General features: G+C 43.8%; 1 protein-coding gene across 7 annotated transcripts in view; it reads right to left on the bottom strand.

Annotated features, from left to right (window-relative positions):
* Nucleotides 1-964: 964 nt before the first annotated feature.
* CADM1 (cell adhesion molecule 1) overlaps nt 965-21,143 on the bottom strand; it is a 322,060-nt gene continuing 301,881 nt past the window's right edge. For 4 of the 7 annotated variants that reach the window (XM_036860678.1, XM_036860680.1, XM_036860681.1 and 1 more), the window contains 2 exons: nt 5,305-5,436; nt 965-3,322 (listed from right to left, as the gene is read on the bottom strand). In XM_036860678.1, coding sequence (XP_036716573.1) covers nt 3,204-3,322; nt 5,305-5,436 — 251 coding nt within the window. In that variant the 3' untranslated portion in view covers nt 965-3,203. Of the gene's footprint in view, nt 3,323-5,304; nt 5,437-17,135; nt 17,190-17,332; nt 18,129-21,143 lie in introns of those variants that run through there. The other 3 variants (XM_036860676.1, XM_036860679.1, XM_036860677.1) reach the window with 2 other exon arrangements.

The raw sequence follows: 21,143 nt of genomic DNA, 5'->3' as shown, positions 1-21,143 counted from the left end.
ACGGGAGGGGCCGGCCCGGGCTGGCCCGCGCTGCAGCCTGCGCACCTGCACAGATCGCTGAGTCCGCGATGCCAGGGCACCTGGCCCACCTGTCCGCTGAGAGGGGAGGAGAGATCAAGTACAGGAAGGATGAGCAGAGGAGAGAAGGCGGTCCCAAGGAGCCCAGCCGGCAGCACCTCCTAGCATCTACCGCCCGTGCTCCTGGCCCTGCGCGAGGTGCTAAGGAGGAAGCCGGACCAGGGGCCCATCTTCTCCCAGGCCGAGACGTCCGTAAGAAGTCCATAATGAGAAAAAAGGATCACTTGGTAACATTAATTTTTTTTATTAAGAAGACAGATATTTTATAGTACTTCTTTTTTTTTCTTTTTTTTTTGTAAAAATGGTATACATGAACCAATACAAAATGCGAATGGAACATATGGATATGGAGTTTCATACACCGTAACATCGTCCATGTACACCTCAAAAACAGAACTGCCTAAAGGGAAAAGTCAGACGTCGGTGTGACTAAAGAACAAGCTTATTTGGCATCAATTATACATCCTTCATTATTTTATATTCCTTTAAAAAACACAAAAAACAAGTTTGTTCTTTCTTCACTCTAAAAAAAGTGATCAACCTGTACAAAGTAATACTCAACAATACATTTCAAACAGTGCACTGTATACTTAAGAAAAAAATACATAAACCAATATACAACTAAAATCCATAATTTCCTGTTTTTGCTTTGTTTTATTATTATTATTATCTTTTTCCAATGCATGGGGCCTACACTTTGCAATCTACCTGAGACGGAAAACACCAATCAAAACACATGAACCTGAGACATGTCAACATTGTAAGCCATAGAGTCACATCAGGAGCACTGCACTACTGTACACTTTTCAAAACGGAAAGATGGGAGGTCCCCAAAATGAGATGCCAATTCAGTGAGCAATGGTAGGGTTTGTGGTTTTTTTTTTTCGTTTTTTTTTTTTTTTTTTCCTAAAAAGAACAACTGAAAAAAACCTTTCAACGACATGCTAAATGGTTCTCACCCTTCGATACAATTATACTATGGTCGGAATGAGTGCTAAGGGCTCGGAATAGAGCTGCACATTATAAAATTCACTGAAAAAGGGATGTTTGTCGTGGCTTTTTGTCTTGGTTAAGTGCCTAGGGATAGGAGAGGGGAAAACAAAACGCTGCTCAATATGGATTTTCTTTTACATACCAGTCCGTTCCCAAAAGGCCCCCATATTGCAATGGTTCTATCAAAGGTTAAAATAAAGACAAGAAAAATAAACACGCTTTCAAACAACAAAGAGTTGACACTTTTTTTCCCCTTAAATAAATCAGCGTAAGTTTTCCACATAATGTAACAATAGTAAAAATGCATCTTGCAAAATCCAAAATTACTCACTGAAAATGTTATATAATATATATTTATATATATATAGATCTATCTTTTTTTTGATGCCATCTTTCCATAGGGACTGTATTCTGGAGTCTGGAGCCTTACCAAAACATATGGTAAGAGTTTAGTTTTCGTCCTTCAGGACTACTTCTAGATTTCCTAGACGTTTCAGTGAAAATCCCCACATTTCTTTAAAAAAATGTAAATGGTAACTTGACTCCTCTACCTTTTCCCAAGGCTCCCCATCTAAGATATGTTCAAGGTAACTTATTTTAGTAGCTATGCACTATGGCTGCCATCATGCGAGGATCAGTAATTTTTTGGCAGATGGTTCTTAAGGCTGAGGAAAGAGGCCAAGGCTAGTGTATGAAAGGTAAAAAGATAAAAACACTCACATTTGAGTTTTGATTAAGTAACTGAAAAATCCCTACATGCTGTTTTTCCACCTCTGCTCTGACCTTTTGAGAACTGAGATGGACGGCAGACCAGTTTGAGAACAATACTGGCCCTTCTTTTGTACCTCCTGCCTTTGTCAAGCCTAATCTGAAGGAATGAAAGTTTCACACGGATTCGAGTTGGAAATCCCAGCATGACAAATATCTGTAATATACAGTACATGCAGGCCACATCCTACTGCCTTCCTAACTAAGCACAAAGGAAAAAACAAAACAAAACAAAAACAAAACAAAAAAAACCCCTGTCCCATTCAGTCATTCGCACATGACACAGACTTGCTTTTTCCTACAAATTAGTGAGAAGTAAGGCCGATTGGGAAAGGTGGATGGAATCATTTGGAACAGAAATAACCAGAGCAGAACTATCTTTCCCCCCTCCCTACTTCCCCTTCTGTGGCAACTCAAATTTGTCCACTTATATAAAAGGAACAGACCTCACCTGTCAGGTCTGTTTAGGGCACTGAAAAAGGAGGAGGCCTTTCCGCCCCAAACCTTTCTGGACAGCGTGGGGTATCTATACTGAGCCGTCTACAGATACAGAATTAAAGACAGATTCAATCTCATTGTGACACACCTCACTTGCAGATAACCCTGTACAGTAATGTAGTTCCACAGCAAACAGAACAGTTTCTGAATCACAGTCTAAGTTTTCTAGTCTTCACTGCTCTAAGTATTTGAAACATGGGCAGCAGCAAAGAGTTCTCATTGTTTGTTCACCCAAATCTTTACGACAACAGAGAAGAAATGCATTATGGATACACTAAATTCTGAACTATGAAATCTAAACTGTGCTGGTTCTCCTTTTATGAAACTGAATTTTGAACAGAAAGCAGTTACTTCAAAAAATAAACAAAGGAAAGGAAAAACAATAAGAAAACAAGGGGGGGCGGGTAAGATTCTAAGGAATCCCAGCAGGCAAATTCCAAAATGGGAGATTTTGGAAAAAAAAAAATCCAAAGTTTTTTGGGAAAAATAAATGCGCACAAAGGAGGGAGGAAAAAAAAAAAAAAAAGGAACACAACCAACAAACAAAAAACAAGGCACAGAATTTTCTGCAATCTATCCAAACTAAATCCAAGTGTCCAAGTTTGACTTGGTAGGAAGAAATAAAAATTGAAAAACCAAACAAACAAAAAAAGAGGTGTCAAACAGCAGAGTGTACTTTTCAAAGAACATTTCTTTCTTTTCTTTTTTTTTTTTTGTTTACACAGCAAATCCCAAGCCTTCCCAGTCTCACACCTTTCCACCCATTCGTAAAAAAACACACGAATTTCTCGCAAGTTCCAATATCACTGTCTCTTTATCATCTAAATAGGGCCAGTTGGACACCTCATTGAAACAAAAAGGCTGATCTAGATGAAGTACTCTTTCTTTTCTTCGGAGTTGTTCTGTCCTCCTTCTGCATTGATTATAGCTGTGTCTGCGTCTGCTGCGTCATCGGCTCCTTTGGCTTCATGAGTGAAGTATGTACCTGAAAGATGAAGGGGTAAAGCACCGTGACTGTCTGATGGCCTCTGTGTAAAGTGGTACAGAGATGGCAACTTGCTTTATGGCCATCATCAGCCGAAGTGGTGTGCAGGCAGCAGAGGGGAAAAAACAATTGGAAGAAGAGAGCGAGGTGGGTGAGACAAATGGGGATCCGGGGGTTCCAAAGGCACCACTCCAACTGAACCGCTGCGATATAATTCAGCAAATGAGACATTAGAGCCGTGATTATGACCAGAGGATGTCAGCAGAAGAAGACGTGAGTGGGAGCTAAAAATGCAGAAAGCTGGAGAGCTGCTGACAGTAAACGCCCAGGACCAATGGCCAGATATGTGCACGTACATGGTTAAAGACCAAAGCAAGGAAGAGCAATTAGCCAATAAATGAATTAGGGCCCTGCTGATGTTCTATTGTCATCTCAAATCATTTATCTGAACCCTCGTCTCCTGTCTTCAGGAAGCACTGTTGCCTGTCCGTAAGTGAGAATGTGCTTGAATTTGTACAAGTAGGTTTGGTTTTCTTCTGCCTTCCATCACAGAGTGGGGTTCCAGATCGAGAAATAATTTGATATTATAACAGCTGGAATCAAGGCGTGGGAGCTGCCTTAAGGAACAAGTGATTCTCGCTCCTGATGTCACTCTAGCCCGGACCCAGATTCATGGATTTGCTAATTGGCATAGTCACTTTATAATGACAATAGACAGAACATTACGGAGTTGGTGACACTCTTTATCAGCAAGTCCCAATGGTTTACACGGAGAAAGACAAGGGTTGCACCTCCGTATGAAATACAGGTAGAGCTTCCACTGCCCATCATAATCAAATCACCCTCCTCCCATTAGGTATTGTATTCTCCAAGATTCTTAAGTAAGAAAGGCTGATCTATTTGTTGTATTTTCAAGTTTTCAAAGTGACAAGTCTGAGAAGGCAGGCAGTCAGATGGTCGCCCCATGTCCCTTTCCGCTATAGAGTATGCCCTCTTCCCTGGGTCCCCTCAGCTGCTGTGCAGACTTTGGCCCTGCTCTCTGGCCGAAGAGACTGCCTCCTGGGCGTGGGCAGAGGGTATACAGAGTGCTGGGCATGGGCAGCACTCATTGAAGGACCCCTAGTACTGAGGGCCCCAAACCGTTTTACACTCGAGATGGGCACTTCGGATTCTAAAGGTGATTGCCAAACACCTTGGACCTCTGTTGCTGTGCTCAGGGGACCCTCCCCAAACCCGAGTTCTACAATCAAGCAGACTGCCGGTGCCTGGAGTTTATACTATAGGAAAGGCTTGGGAGCCCACTGCACAGCACATGAGAAAAATACCCGAGAAAGACAAGGGCCGACAAACAAAAGGAAGGATAAATTATGGAGAGGGGAGAAGAGGCTCAGAGCAGCATGGGGCAGAGAGGAGGAGCCTTCCCAAAGATGATTGCCCATCCAGACGGCACAGTTGATAAGTGTGATGATTAATGGCAATTTAAATCAATTGCACTCATAATTTTAAAAATACATATTTATGTGGCTTTTAAGGCACATCAAACCAAGAAAGTATTCTAGCCGCTGTGACCAGCTTACCCAGAGTTGGGGGTCGGGGAGCAGGGCTAGTCTACCTGCATCCCGCAAAGCAGAAGGTTATGCAGCTGCTTTTTCCCTGTTTATCATTTTGGGGTTTACGCCACACCTCACACACCAGCCCCTTATAATTTTTACTCTATCCCCAATAATGAACTGTAGAATAACACACCTATAAAGCTTTTCATTTAGAGAAAAATCCAAATCAAGGAGTGCTACTCATCAGCTCTCAGAGTCCTAATCAGCCGCTGCTAAGATTTCTATTTTTTTCTCTCCCAGTTTCAGGAATCAAGGAGGCTGTGTGGCCACAGAAACCAAACTGCCTATCAAGGACAACCTTGCTAAGTCCCCCAAAGGCAGGCGCCATGGTGATACAAGGCCTCCTGGCTGCCCAAGCGCCTGGCTTACCTTTATGTCTGGCAAAATAGCGCCCCAGGATGATGAGCAAACACAGCATGGCAAACACCACCACGGCCACGACGCCGCCAATCACGGCGTGATCCACTGCCCTGATCGCGCCTTCTTCACCTGCTCGAGAATCTGTTGAAATCAGAAGAGGAATAGGGATGTAGAGGGTATTACGAGACACCAGAAGCCCTGGCGACACTGCCTCCAGGGTCAGAGGTCACCTTCTTTCTTAATGGAAGAGTCAGAGAGAACAGTCAAGATGGATCAAGTTCCACCGAGGGGACCTGTTCAGTGCTGCACTGATCTGTTCTCCCCTCAAGGCATTTCATTCTAAGCGGCATCGGATGCTAACGCATGTAAACAAGCTTAGGGAGCAGGGAGAGAAGAAATAGAGTCTGTCCAGTCCTGACCTGGTCTTGGCATTCCCTCTCTCTGTATCCAGCTGCAGATCCTACTCAGGAGGCCGACCTAACTAGTTAAGGGCGCTCAGAATGGCACCTTCAGGCCGTAACGGGAGCTGTGGAGGGGTGGCTCGAGCATCTTTCTAGAGACGCCCAGGGACTTATTCCCTGCCAGGCATTTGCATGGGAAAAGTAAGGAGCTCAAAAGCCCCAGCTGCCTAGAGATAAAACAAGGATCAGGGGACTAGAGACAAGTGACGTACCTGCTACATTTGGGATGTATGAGGGAGTAAGCCTCAGTCTAAAAACCTAAAAACCTATTTCAAAAAAGACAGCAAGGAATAATTGTCCATTGCCACAGATGGTTTTTCTTTTATTTATTTAACACTTCACGATGCAATTAATTTTCCTTTATAAGCATCACTCCCTCGGGATGTCTTCTTTCGACTGAGGAACGACATGTTTGGCTGGGGAACAAATCCAAAGTGAACCCCGAATGAGCTATGGCCATGCAGAATGGATGTATGGCAGTGTAAACAATTTTAATTTAGGAATGTGTCTACATCACCCCTTGCTGAAATCCTAATGGCACCCGAGATTTATAATGTAGTAAAAAACAATTATTCTCCCGTTGATTAATACATTAACATTTTGGAGTGGAAGCCAAACCATTGTCTTTTTTTTTTTTTATTGAGTCAAGTACGACACCTCCATTAAAATGATTTACTAGCTGCACCTTACAATTTAAGCACAGCAGCAACAGAAACGGTAAAAAACTTTTAACTTTACATGATTTGTGAAGTCATATGTGAAGGATTTACCATTTAAATCTTTCAGTACAAGAAGCACATGGCCTATAAATCTGTCCCCATAGCAGTTGCTGGACGCCTAAGAGAAATGCATTTCACCAGGAAGACGGAGAGTGCAAATTCGAGTCAATTTTTAAGAAAGATTTATCTCTGTCTCTCTCCAAAGAACAGAGCAAATCTCTGAAGCCTCCACCTCTAATAATATTTGAAGTTTATCGATCAAGGGTACAGATCCGTGACAGCTAAAGGTAATGGTGCTCTTCTGAGCCGAAACCTGATACAACGCTCTCAGCAGGAGGGCATGATTTACACTTTCTATCGATATTTCCAATTCTGCTCTGAGATTAAGTACTGAAGGATGTGGGGAAATAACTCGTGACTGAGGGTTCCATGAAAAGTGCTTTAATTAAGAGTTTAAATTAAAAAATGAAGTATTTAAAGTATTTCATTAAGTTACCTTTGAAAGGACGACCAAAAAAAAAAAAAAAAATCCCAAATCCAAACCCAAACAGAAGTGCCAAATCAGAGGCAGCAGCGGGTCGTCCAGGACAACAGGGTGAAGGGAGTTTAATAGGAGAATGGAGATGGGTTGGAGGCGGAGTGCACTGCAGCTAATTAGCCCACTCCGTGATGTGTGGGCCCCTCCAGCCACATGTCTAATAAGCCCGACTTGAAATGTGGCAGAGTGGAATCTCCCTTTGCAGCCCAACGTGCCGCCTACTGCAGAAGCAACAGCCTCTGTGTCTTGCAAGTCATTTCAACGAGGCAGAACTCAGCTACGGAAACGTTTTTTTTTTTTTTTCTTTTAAGACAACAGAGCTTGTTGAAGGGGAGCGTGCCCTGGAGGGTGCCCCTGGACACGGGGTATCTGCTGGAGGATGGTGCTTTACACGCTGGAGACTCTCATCCCAACTGTACACGTTCAAAATTGCTCACGGGGAGACCAAAGTCCTGGAAAAACCAGAAAGTTGTGCTTTCCTTAGGGAGCTGTCAAAATAGGGGATCTTGTGGGAATGAGAATTAACTCATCTCCAATGGCCATGAGCTTCAGACCTGTTGAGAGATAAGGCTCTTTCTATTAACTCCCTGTGTCTTAAGAATTGGGTGAGAAAAGCAAAGTGATGCCAGCTACTGAGCAGCGGGGAAAGTTAGGTACAAGAGGCGAGAGGTGAAGAGAGGTCCCGTCCCGGGAAGACGGAGGGGAGGGAAGCTGCCCCAGCACAGCCTTAACCCACCGGGGGAAGCACTCCCCTGTCCTCTGTTACAGGGCTGACTTCTCCATGCCTAGGCACAGGAACATTCTAGAAGCCTAGGAAAAGAGAGCCAGAGAGAGAACAGGGGGGAGGGAGGGAGAGAGGGAGGAGAGATGAGGAAGGAGGGGGAAGCTCTGTGATAAAGAAGAACCAACCAACCAACCTCACAGGGTACGTATCCGTGGGATTAGTTTTTCCAGCCAAAATCATTCTTTTGACCTTTGCTCCCCATGAGCTCAGAGCTGAAGAGGCTCAGTGCGGCTCTTTTCTCCCTGCCCTGTGCCCACATTAAATACCTGGGTTCTAATTATCTTCCCTACCCTCAAGGACATACATATTTTACAGATACTTATTTATAGGGGTAATCTCTCCAGCTATCTTCTGATACTCACTTTGATCAGAAAGTTTACTACCACCAGTTAATCCCCGAGACATCTTTCCTGCCTTCAGTTACTGCAGACGGACCCAGAAGGTAAGTGATGCTGAATTCACAGGGCACAGTGTGGGTTGCAGCTCTGCCCCGCCTCTTCCCACCCCTGGCTCGCCCCGGGGTTTACTGCAGCGGGCACTGATGCAGTCCTGGCCATCCTCCATTGCCTGGCATGGCCTGGCGTCCGCTACGAAGAGTGGCGCTGTTTCCAGACTCGTCTCACTCCTTTTTATGTGTTCACGTGTGGGTTGGGTGGGGAGTTTTTACAGTGCCATTGATTGGTCCAAGGTGGTGAGGGGCACAGTTGAAGGCTGGTTACCTACCCCTAGATGCTGTGGACTGGTGCCTCATTCACTGCACGAAGCAGGAACACAAGACTCTACACAGAGAGGCACCGGGCTAAAGCAGTAGGATGCAAACTGGAACCCAGGGTAGTATCAGCCACCAACAGGAGCGCGGCTCTGACAAAGTCCATCGGCTGTGTGGCCTTTCCTGTTCTGCTCACAGAGCAAAAGCTCTGGCCAGTTCCGTGAGCGACTACCTCGAATTGAAAACCCTGGGAAAGTCTATGACTTTCACCGTCACCCACAGATCCTGCTCCTCTTGGGGTGCAGACCCTTTCCCTCAGGTCCCGTGAACTTGCCGGGGGACATCCTCTCCAGATTTCGGGCTGCTTTTCTCAATCAGGCAGAGAAGGAAACCTACAGATTCTACAGCTGTCCTCAGCTTCTACACTGAAAAATAAACACTAGCAACATGCCCGGTCCTCAGGCAAGTGGACAGCTCTTTGGTTTAGAGGGAGTATTTTCCTGTCTCTAAGGGACACAATTGCCCCTCTCAGTAACGGCTGTAACCGTGTTCATCCTGCTGGGACTTAGCTTTTCCCCATCATCGCAAAGAGGAAAGCCACGTTTTGACCTGGTGTACATTTATGGCACAAAGATTATTCCAGCCTTGAAGAACCAAGCAAGTTTGGGTGACACATTCCCACTGGAGTGTGGAATGCCATCCCGGATCACTTCACACGGGACTTCAAGTAACGGAGGCGTTGTCCTTCCATGAGCCTCATTTTCAGGGGCACTTCGTAGATGCTGGGAAGTGTCAACTCAAGAGTTGGGGCACAATCCTTCCTGCCTGCACTGTCCCGTGCTGCAGCCCCGTCTACGGCTCTACGTGTAGCACGAGACTCTTTAAGGACAGCTCAGTCATGAACTGTTCAGCATTCGTGAGTTAGCTCTTCTTTGGGCAAAAAGCTGGAACAACTTGGCTCCAGGTGAGGGTTTACGAGCTGCTTGCAGAATGCTAAGTTGGCTACCACTGCCTGGGTCACAGCTTCACCCACATGGGGTTCCCATTAGCATCTCAGAAACCGCCAGGACAAAAAAATTCAAAGACTCTCCCAAGAGTGATGTCCCAATCTGCTCAGTTTTCTTTACTTTGGGCCAGGTGAGCTGGCTTGATCCTTTCCTCGTGGGCAATATGCAAGGGGGAGTTCTAAAGACGCTCGTTCCTTAGGGCCTGACAAGAAGAGTGACTGCTAGTGGAACTTCAGCCTCCTTCCCCTCCCTGCAGGGGCTTCCTTTTCTCTACTCGTTCCTGCTCCTCAAATGACTGAGTGCAGGGACTCGGGCAGTCACGCTGCCTAACAGATCCCGGTTGCTATGGGCACGGGATGCCTGACATAAACTGCCATGTGAATGCCTTAATCGTGGATCTGTGACAAGCCTGGGAGGCTCTGTTGCCCGAGGCAGAGATCCGTGGATAGCCAGGGAATGGCCAGGATGTCCTAGACAAGCTCCTGGCAGACAGCGACGTTGGCAGAGGGGCCGCTGAGCAGACTGCCCGCTGCAGCCGCAGCCGGCCTACCTTCAGCCCAGGCCACAGAGACGGCGGACACTAAGATTGCCACCTTGGACGAGCGGAAGTGTGATACAGTAATACGGTTCAAGCACACGGCAGAGGGCGGGAGGACCAGCCTGCCTTGGCTTTCCTTCACCTTTCAACCCACCCTTGGCCTGGGCTAGAAAGCACGCTTAAAAACTTGGGGAGAGCTAGACACTCCCCTTAAATGCACATGCTATTTTTAAACAAAGGTTATAAACTACCTGAGGTCTCATCTTTAAAATTAATCCCTAAAACGTAGGGGAGGTTCTAAGGAGATGGGTCTTCCTACCTCTATTTATTGGACAATTCATATGGTCAACCTTCCGTAATTTCTCTATCGATGAATAGCTGGGAAAAAAGTGAAACTGTTGACTTTTCACAGCAGTTCTGTCAGTTGCTTTAGTTCTAGTCTTTTTCCTGGGCTGAGGTCTGGCTAGACAAGTCAGTTTAATTAGAAACTTCGAGAAGCGGTGCTGACGGCGGAATTGCTGCCCCCTGCTTCCTAGGGCTGTAGGGGTTAGTCTATCGCATAGGAACCTTAATGACTGTGATGTCATTTGTTACTTCTTACTAGAAAGAAAGAAAAAGCCTGACAGTGGATTCTCCACATCTGAGACAAACCCAAAATCTGACCTCAAAGACTAAACAAAACCAAGCCCCAAACCTGGCACCATCTGAAAACCGCAGCTTTTCATCCTCATCACCTATCGCAGCTCCCGCCATGGCAACAAAAATAAGTGTGCATTTTAAAAAGCACAACTTTATTACTGAAGGGGAACAAACTGAATGGCATGTGCTGACAAAATGCCACATTATTTGCTAATCCTAATATGTTATTCTTCTTTAAGATTTGCTTTTCTCAGCAGCAATTCAATTATAGATGCTACAAATCCTTCTGACATTTAATTCCCTCTTGTCAGAGAGTAGTAAATGTATACAGTACATGCACAGCTTTCCCATTAAGATGTTAATATATATTGGAGCACACTAGCCTCCGTGCAGCATAACATTTCTTTTCTGTCTTCTGAGAAAGTGGAAGGGAAGGAATAAATGTAAGGCAAGAAAAATCATGAAGGTTCTCATACAGCACCCCAGGCATCTAGGACTACCCCTCGGCTGCATCTCATTCTAGCAACGTAACTGCGGCTACGCTGTCGTTTCAAAGGAACTATGTTAAGCTACTTAAAGGAAAACTGCAGTCACCATCATCATCATCATCCTGCCACCCAGAGCTCCGCAGACATTCACAGAAATCAGAAGTACCGCACACGGGCTCTGGCTGTACGTTGATCAGGACCTGGGGCTCTTAGGCGGTTACTGCCTATGTTATCCTCCAGGAACAGGCCCAAACAGGAGATGCAGGAAGAGTTAGGACTTCACCTCCTGTATGGCCCGCTGGAAAGTGCGCTGGATTTGCCCACAGATCTGGCCTAGAAGCTGGGCTTCACTGCTTTTCTGTGAGACTTCAGGCAGGTCAATCAGCTACTCTGGGCCATGGGGCACCATCATACAATTCACAGGGGTGTTTTGAGAGGCCAGTGTGTCGCTGAATATGAAGCGGCCTCTCTGGGCCAGGGCTTGGCATATCATAGGCACTCAGTAAGTGTTTGCCAAATTGAAATCTGCTGTAACAAAGCCTACAGAGGGCTTTATTCCAGTTCTAATCCCTGATTCCAGGCAAATACTTATCAGCTCTTTGGGGTAAGGGTCGTACTGCACACTCAACATTGTTCTCAGAGGGTAAGATGCCCCACAGACACTAGCTGAGTTGAAGTCACCAAACCCCTTCTTTTCATTTATGTAGAATGGCACACAGTGTGACTGGTGGTCCTGGGTGGTGGTCAAGGCTGTGGGCCTGGCGGCTGAAGGCCACCCAATCCAAGTTATTACTCAGGTGTACCATTTAAGTACCAGGATATTAAATTCTTCTTGTCAGCTAAACATGAGAACAAGATTTTTTTTTTTTTTAATGTTGATTTTTCTCCCTTCTCAAGTAACTTGATTTTGTTAATGTAACCAACAGTGGAAATGACTTGAGGCAACAGGATGCAAATCCTCCCAAAGACATTAAGCATCACCAAAGAGACCACAAGGCACGCTCCTGAGTCCTCTCTATTCATCTAACAATAAGGACTTAGAAGTGTGATTGCCTTTTCCATTTTAAGCAACAGGAAGGCACTGAGGATGAGACTGGAGTTTTCCTTAAAGGAGTATACATCTGATAAAGAGAACAGGGTTGTAAAAGTATTTCTAAACGTACATTTCCCACTAGAATCTCTCTCTGGAGAAAGATGCTTCAGTGGACCTCAGGCATTTGGGGGTGTGAGGATGGATTAATGAATATGGTGAAGTCACCCCAAAGCAGTGTCCAACCTGTAGAACTGGAATTCATATTTTGTGTTGTAGCCTGCCAACTCTTTAATTTGGAGGAAAATTTCCTATTTGATGGTCTCCTTCCTCCCCATGGGGGAAACAGTAGCATGTTGGATTATGGGAAGATCAGCAATACCATGAAATTCAAACTTACATCGTGGTGGTAAAGTCATGGCCAAGCTGGCACGGACCCAGTATGATTTGTCAGTCTACTGCCTTGTACTAAAAGGAATTTTAAAATAAGGGGATCTACATGTTTTAACCTTCTGCAACTCAACACTTTCCCATGGCATTTAGGACCGTCTCAGTGGGAAGTCCATCCCATAATTTAGGAGATCAATGGGACGGTGGCACTGAAAACATCTGAGCAGAGTTTAAGGTCCCCTTTGAATGGGAAAGAGCATGATTCAACGCTGGAAGAGATCTTTCCCGGTCGTCAGCACGTGGCTCTATACCTGATGGGCTCTGGAGAGCCCAGCTTTCCCTGCTTCATTCCTTGGATGCACAGTCTGAATCGAAAAGGGTCCAAGAGGGAAAGAATTCCCAAGAAGATACCAGAGCAAAGGAAGTGTGGATTTCACAGGGGAAGGATAGCCACTTTAAACCTAAGTCTCTGTTTCCTGAAGAGCCAGGAAGACCCATATGTTTAAATTCTGTCTCTTGAGTAAATTATTTACCCTCTGGAGCCCCAGTTCCCTCACTTGTGAACAACCCCTTCCTTAACAATCTCCCAGGATTTTCAGGACAGTCCTCCCATGGCTGGCTCATGCTCTCATGCTCATCTCTTGGTCTTCCTGTCCCAATGGCCTCCCCTGGTGAGCATTTCTAAGCTACCCTCCACCTCTTCCCAGCCCCAGTCATCCACTTTCACTTTACCCAGGTTTATCTTTTCCCACAGCATTAGGCTGACATTATCTTGTGTTTTGAGCTTGTCTCCCTGACTAGAATGTAACTGTATGAGGGCAGGATCCTGGCACGTGAAATTCGGGGCAGCTCCAGCCTCTGGTTGGTCTTGTTCACTGCTGTATCCCTGGTGCCCAGGCCACAGCCTAGCACATAGGAGGAGCTCAAACAATTGTTGAATGAATGCGGATCAAATGAGATCATATGTGTGCACAAGCTTCCTGAGCGCTCAAGTACTATACAAATACAAGCTAAGTAAGACCTCACCTGCGATTTAGGGGCCAGATCTTGAATTTGTCTACATAGTCCAGCTGGTTTTTGATGTTTTTCTTTATCATCATCATTATTATTACTAGCCTAACAAAAAAATGCAATTGCCTGTTTGCCAAGTCTGGGCCATACTTTATGTGGGAGCCAGTAAGGAAAGAGTCCCCCCAGATGCTATGTCTATTGACAGTTTCTTACACACATTTCAAGCAAGTTCAGCCAGACTTTGCGGACACTCAACGACAGCCAGATGGTCTTATATCCCACCCCAGAACTGATAATCTGGATCTGAAGGCCTTTAAGTGCTTCCATTAACTAAATCTAGACCATATTTTGAGCCCATGTTTCCTCTGTAATCCATTTAAGGAACTATAGCTGGCTCACCTAGATTCTTCCTTAACACCTGGCATGGATTATCAAAGCCACTTAGAATCTGCCTTCCATCCGTACTTTTCTATGCACTGTGAGGGAGACGTTGATTTTTCCGGATCACTTTCTTGTATGTAGGGCCAGAGTTGAAAACGTGTCTCTCTCTGGGAAGCATGAGGGCTCTGAAATTTCTTGTTGGTGCCTTTGCTTCAAAAGCAGAAGCCTGATGGATTGCTCTGATTGTGCCGGAGGGCCATTCCCTGGCACGCGGCATATTTACCACTGCACTCCACTAAACAGTCCCCGAAGGACCTTCCTTCCATTGCTGAAGGGAGGGAGGCAGTTGGAGGCATTTTTTAAAAAGTTTTAAACTAAAATAGAAGGATAAATAGGCTTGAAGCTCTTCTATTCCACATGGGTGGCCATAACCACCAGCTGTCACCGGGAAATAGCAGATGTAATTGATAAAGCAACGCAAAACTCTTGTGGATCCGTCATCAGTAAAGTTAACACCCAAAAAGTCCATGAAAGGGTTCAAAGTAGAACTGGAGAAGCTCCCCAGGTCCTCCAATAATTAAATCACTGAACTACACACAAGCGTAATTTTTTAATGCAGATTGAAGAGGAGGATCAGCTGGGCAGCTTGCTTTGCTGGGTGAGGCTGGGGCACCATATGGTGCTTAGGAAACCGTCATTAGCTGAGGCGGCAGTGGTGTATCGGGGAGGAAGGGGGACAAGGGGCCAGCCGAAGACAGACCATCATTATTGTGAAGGAAACGCAGGATATAACATTTATCCACAATAAGGAAAGAATGAAATTTCTACCCAGATGGAGCAGGGAATGGATGGTAATATTATTCATTACCACAGTTTAGCATTACATGTACCACACCTCCTCTAATTTATTGATGGACTGTTTAAGACGGGTGTTAACCTGTTTGTCTTGTATTATAATTGAATTCAGTCTCTGGGCTACAGAAATTTAAGAAGTTCATCCTTTCTCAATCAATATGCTCTCCTTCAGTGACCCATTTCAAGACAGCTTCATAAAAAATAATGTATTTTGTTTTAATAAATTTAAACACTATGACAGCTGCTCAATTTTTATCGGGTGTTTTTTTTTTTTCCCTTCAGATGTCTCTTTGCTGCCGAGTGAAGCCATGCTCACAATCAATAGTAATTGATTAATCAGCATCCCCTTTGAACAAAGGTGCTAATCAGTTTTTGATTAGTTCATCAAACCGGATGCGAAGGCAGCCCAGCCCCAGCCTGATAGATCATCAGGGTTCTACCTGACTTATGGCTCCCTCGCAATACACAACTGCAGCGTTCCTGGACGGGGGAGGGGAGGGGGACAACGTAATTATTAATTTAACCAAATTATTATGAACACAAACAGTTGTTGGTTTATCACTCCCGACTCAGGGGTGATTGATAGAGCTGCAGCAAGGCTGCCTCTGACTTGGTGCAGAGCCGAGAGACCTGGACTGTTCCTTAATTGATGATGTTCGGGGAAGGGATAAGGGCTGATTTAGTCCCCTTTTCCTAAAGAGGAGAAAAATGACTTCTGCGTATCCGAGTGATCCTTGTCTGGCTGATATGCTGAGAGCGATCAGGGCCAAGGAGAACTTGGTCCCTTCTTAGGATCCTTGAGAAGATACAATTGCCACTGTGTCAGAGGGCTGTTTTATTTAGGGTCAGGATCCGAACTGAGGAGTCAGTCTTCTTACAGTCAGCATGATATTCTAAGCAGGGAGAAGGACTCACTTGCTCTTATTTCCAAAGACTACCAGGCTGACGTGTTTGCAACTTCTCTAAATATACCACAAACAAGAGGCAAAAATAAAACACTCCTTTGATGGCCGGCTATGTTTCTAATCGTCTATTTATTTATCTATCTAAACTCCCTGGGATTTGGGATTCATTTATTCGTCCCAACAAGTATCAACTGCGTGCTTATGATACGACAGGTGTACAGCAGTGAACAAAACCAATATGGCCTCCTGGAGCTTCCACTCTGTGGGAAAATCCATCAGCCAAGTTCAAACTGGGACATGCTACATAGCAGAAAAATAAAGGCGTCCCTGAGGTTTGAAAGAAGCACAGAGGAGGCAATAAATCTATTGCTTGTGAAAGACAGTGGTACCATCTTATTCTCTCACTGGGTAAGTAAGACCTGTAGTTAAAGCTGCACCTCAGCAACCAGCTATTCAAGGGAGCTGCAGTGAAATCTCTTCAAGAAGGGCAACATGGAACCCTTGTTTCCAAAAGGCTGGAGTCAGCACCTACAGTCCTCTGCCTTGGTTTCTCCTGATGAGGAAGGGCCCTTCCTTATTGACTTATTAAGAAGCAACTGATCAAAATGTTTCAAAAGCTGCAGCTGGTTGGCAGTGAAGTCCCACAACATCATGGGAGCTCATATAATTGTTTAGCTCTGACCATTTTAAATCTCCTTCCCCTCCTTTTTAGGATATGCTTCTTATTTTGGATTAGTAACACCTAAATCCTGGAATCAAGCATGAAACCTACTTTTGCAAGAGCTCAGTGTGCTGTGAAAAAGGTCTGAGGTGGATAATTAGTTTGCATCATGGTGTGTGACAAAACAATTGCCCCCCCCCTTCCTTCCTTCCCCTCCCCTCCCCCTCCTTCTAAGATTAACTATGACCTGGCTTTTCTAGTCTATTCCACAGAAGGAGATGGTCAATATGAGGGTTTGTTTTTTTAAAAAATAAAGATCTTGTCTCATAATCCAACATCCTTAAACAGCTTTGAAATGCAACAAATTTCTCATGAACCATTATATGCCTAGAACATAAAAATTATTTTCAGCCACTGAACAGAGTGGCTTTGGTGTAATCCCAAAGATGATTCGACCTGGAGGTCATTATTGACCTGGAGGTCATTACAGCAGGTCAGCCCCCAATCTGAAATATACACGCAATATACAATCTGAAAATACACAGGGAAGAGAGGTGGGGGGAGGAAGAAAGTGTTCATAAAAATCTGTTTTTTTTTTCTTTAGTCTTAAAATCCACAATTGCGAATTGACTGCTCAGCGATCCAAATGGCCGTATTGTGGAAGTGGATGGAGGGTCCACAGGTTGGACACTGCAGAGCCTTTTACCTAATGACTAGCCCTTACCTGAGAGGTCCTCACTGGCCAGCTCTTCTGCGGAATTGGGCAACTGAGTAACGCCTTACAAGTAAAAACAAATCGTTTTTCTTTTCATTCCTCAAGGCACATAAACAAAACACTTAAGAACTGAGGATGAATTTCTTAAAAAAAAAACATGAGCCAAATCTCTTGCCATCTCTCGCTCTCTTTTATGGATAGCTTGAATGTATTAATCCATAAGTATGTTTCTCCAATCATTTCATTTTGTTATAGATACACAATTGAGGCAGAAAGATTCCTCAGTCTCCACTTTCAAAGCACATGAAACGTGAAGGTGAATGTTTCAAATCACTCGTTCATAACAGCATGCAGAAAGAAAACAATAAAGCCTGATTGTTAGCTATTGATGTTCTGATAGATCTCTTAAATACAAATATATTTAGAGGTTACATACTGATGTATGTAAGTTTTAGTTCACATTTTACTGTAAATTGAAATCCTTGGGCAAGAATGACAAACACAGTTCATTATCAATTGATGATGATCTTGGATCATCTATTTCAAAATGGTATGGCATCTGCTAACTGCAGTTTGCCTTCATCAGAAAATCTGATTTGCAAAATGATTTTTTTTTTCAAAAAGAGAATTTCAAAAATCAGTGGTATTCCTGAAAAAATGAAACCCTCAAAGCTGAAAAAGCAGTTAGGTCAGGAGATAATCAAGTGGAGCTTGAAACGCCTGTATCCAAGTTAGCACCAATGCTGCCCAGCTGGGATGGCTCTCGGCTAGCTCTGCCTGGAAGGAAAAGAGGTGAAGGGGAAAGCAGATAAACCATGGGGGGCGCAGTTAGGAGACGGCTTCCCTTTCCTCTTCCTGTATTTGCAGGCTGCTCCTTTAATGAAGTCAAAAACACCACAAAGTCGTGTCTGGTTTGTGCAGACCTCCAGGTCTTCTCATTTGCACAAAAATTGGCTAATCCTTCTCTGATGAGATTTGTCACTTTTGAAGATACTTGCGGACCTATTAAACAGGAATGAGGGGCATGTCTTGTTTCTTTGTTCATCTTTCCCTTCTCTTATAGCCAAGCGCGAAATATAAGCTCAGTAAGTATTTGCTCAATTAATGATTTGGGAGTAATGCTAAGTGAACTACCAACTAAAACAAATGCTCTGGAAACAAGCAATGTCAAACTGACCGCACTATTCAAAAGCTCCCAAATCAACAGAAACACTTAATGTAGAAATGGACAGTAAAAGCTTGGATTTTGTAAGTTGTTTTATAAAGAAGCCAAATGAATATTGATAGCTAGGTTGGTGCTGTGAAAGGAAGCGTCATACCAGCTCTTGAAGAATTTCCATCATGACCCTTGCCAATATTCAATGGCACGTGCCAATTAAAAATGGGATGATTTGAAGTCCACGGATGTTCCCAAACTATGGATTTAGGCAACTATGGGAAAGCAATGAGTAATGCAATAAATTATAGAGGCAACTGAGTAGGGATGTTATCCACTGGTTCTGAAATCTGATTGGTTGAAAGTGTTCCTATTTCTAATTGGCTTTATTCATTGTATAAAGACTGATGAATACAATTGTTTGAATAATTGTTATAAATGGGCAACATAAGGTTCTCCTCTATAGTTAATTATGAATTTGCAGTTCTCAGGAGGCTAATCCCTCACTTCTAGGTGGCCCAATGAATATCAAAGCATTCTACATACATGCTTGGCAGCCACTGAACCATATTAAACGAGGATGTTTCAAGTAGGTATCTTTACTGCTGAAGGCTTGTTTCCCTGGGGAGGGCATTAGAAAGCTAATTTTAAAAAATAAAGACAAATATGTTTATGAAATATCATTGATATGCAAAGTTTCCCATTAAAAAGCGACAGACAGTTTATACACACCTCATTAAAGATGAAACTGTCATTTTTAATGGCATAAAAATATACCAAATCATCTGGAATCTACAGCTCAGATTATGTCTGAAAGTGGGAAGCCATCTAGGTTAGTGACATTAAATTTGTTTTTGCACTACTATTGTATTTTATGAATCTATAGTGCTCCGCCATAGTTGGATAATTTCAAAATAAATATAATTAGGAAGAGTTTGCTGAAGCACTGAGTGTACAAGTGAGGACAAGCAAAATTTACCTCCTAAAAATTGCTTTGGCTTAGGTAGCTTTCTTTCGTGATAAAAATTATACAGGTCTCATTTTTCTCAAAGAAAAAGACAAAGATGCATTTTGTGAGGCAGAGAATAGTCTTCAAAAGGAAACTCCACCATTTAACAATAAGTGGGAAATTACTTCTGGGATTTTTCTCTTGAACTTTTCATATCATCCACTCAAGCCCTTCCTGGTCACTTCAATTAAAATGTATTCAACACATTTCTTTAAACTTTGTTAAACAAATGAAAGTTTACTTTTCGTCCATATGGGATCTTCTTTTGAGCAATTAATAAAATCCTAAGGTGCAAACATGATAATTTAATACACGCACGAGAATCGTCTCTTCCGCAGACGTGATTTTTGCTCCTTCGTGTTGCTGTCAATCACGTGCTGCACGTGCCCTAAGCCTCCTCAGACAGTGCTTCTGCTGTTGGTATTGTTACTTCTCCTTTCCAGCAGAAATCGCTGGCTTCTAAAAATGGTATGTATGGCGTAGCAATTTTAAACCAGGTTAAGGAAAACCTCAAAAATTAGAAACAGCAAGAAATCCTAGAGTTAGTTAAATTCAAGGTCAAGGTCAAGTAAAATCTAAATGTTTGGGGCTCAATTCATCAGGGTTTCCATTTTTTTTTTTTTTCCTGAAAATTTCAAGATAGAATGATCAAATAAAACCTCTAGGAAACAAAAACTTCCCACTGGCCCTAGTATCATTCCCATTATGAAAAAGTAGGCGATGGTCTCTCTCTTACCTAAGCAGCATATGTCTGATCACTTGGCCATATTATGGAATCTGTTACTTCCATCACCAGCCATAAGAGTTCAGACGCCCCGGCAGTTTTAATCTAAATGCTCAGTCAGTCATCCTGTTCTTCCTGCTTTGTCAGCTTTTGTGGAGAGTTTTTCCCTTCGTCCCATTAGCAGAAATTTGGTTCACGCCGTTAAACAGTAGCACATTGTTTCCAAACTGCATATCAAGGCTGAAACACAATCTTCAGGTCCTGCAGCCATTCGTACATAAACCTCTTTAGCTTTGTTCTTGAGTAGAACATACAATGTCTGCAGAGTCCCTTGACTGAATGACAGCCTTCGAATGCCACTGTTGTGTACTCATACAGAGAGATGTGCAGAGGGGTGCATACACAGATGGTGGACATAGAGGTTGTAATAATGCGCACTGCTGGCTATTTTTCTTTAAAATGGGCTTCAGAATTTCCCCACAATTGAATAGAAAGAGAAGAAATTTCATGTGCTTTTAGAATTCCATCACGGCTTGCACGACTTATGAAGTAAGTCAGGGAAAGGGAGATCCATGGGGTAGTTGCCTAAGGGCAGAGGTCTAGGGGATAAGCATGTATCTAGCACACGCCAAACATTTTGAAACCAAAACTGAAAGTGAAAAATTATGTCACAGGGGTTCCCAGTTTGAGTCTCACTACAATTGCATACTAAATTAAAAACTAGTTAATAACTCATTTGGGATTATAAATTCATGAGATCATCAGCTTCTACTGTACCAAGAGGTAGAAAGCAAAAGGACAGGTAGACTTGAAAAGAATGAAATAGCGGTGGGGCGGAGGGGGGGAGAGACAGAGAAAGAGAAAGACAGAGAGAGAGAGAAAGAAAGAGAAAGACAGAGAGAGAGAGAGAACCCCAAACCCAGAGGAAGCCAGCTGACTGCAGTGCAGCAAAAGCACAAGCACTATTCCAGACCATGGGCATGCTGTCACCCAAAACCTCACACGAGGGAGGTGGGTGGGGGAAGGGAGAGGGGACACACGGGGCAGAAAAAGAACAAGGCACAAGACACTTACAGAGAAGCGCCCCACATTGGAACAAACAAAGAAAAACCATCACACGCACCCACA

Source organism: Balaenoptera musculus, chromosome 8, assembly GCF_009873245.2.
Source record: "Balaenoptera musculus isolate JJ_BM4_2016_0621 chromosome 8, mBalMus1.pri.v3, whole genome shotgun sequence".
Classification (NCBI taxonomy): Eukaryota; Metazoa; Chordata; class Mammalia; order Artiodactyla; family Balaenopteridae; genus Balaenoptera; species Balaenoptera musculus.
Note: the sequence above shows the minus strand (reverse complement) of the source record. Positions and strands in the feature narration are given on the sequence as shown.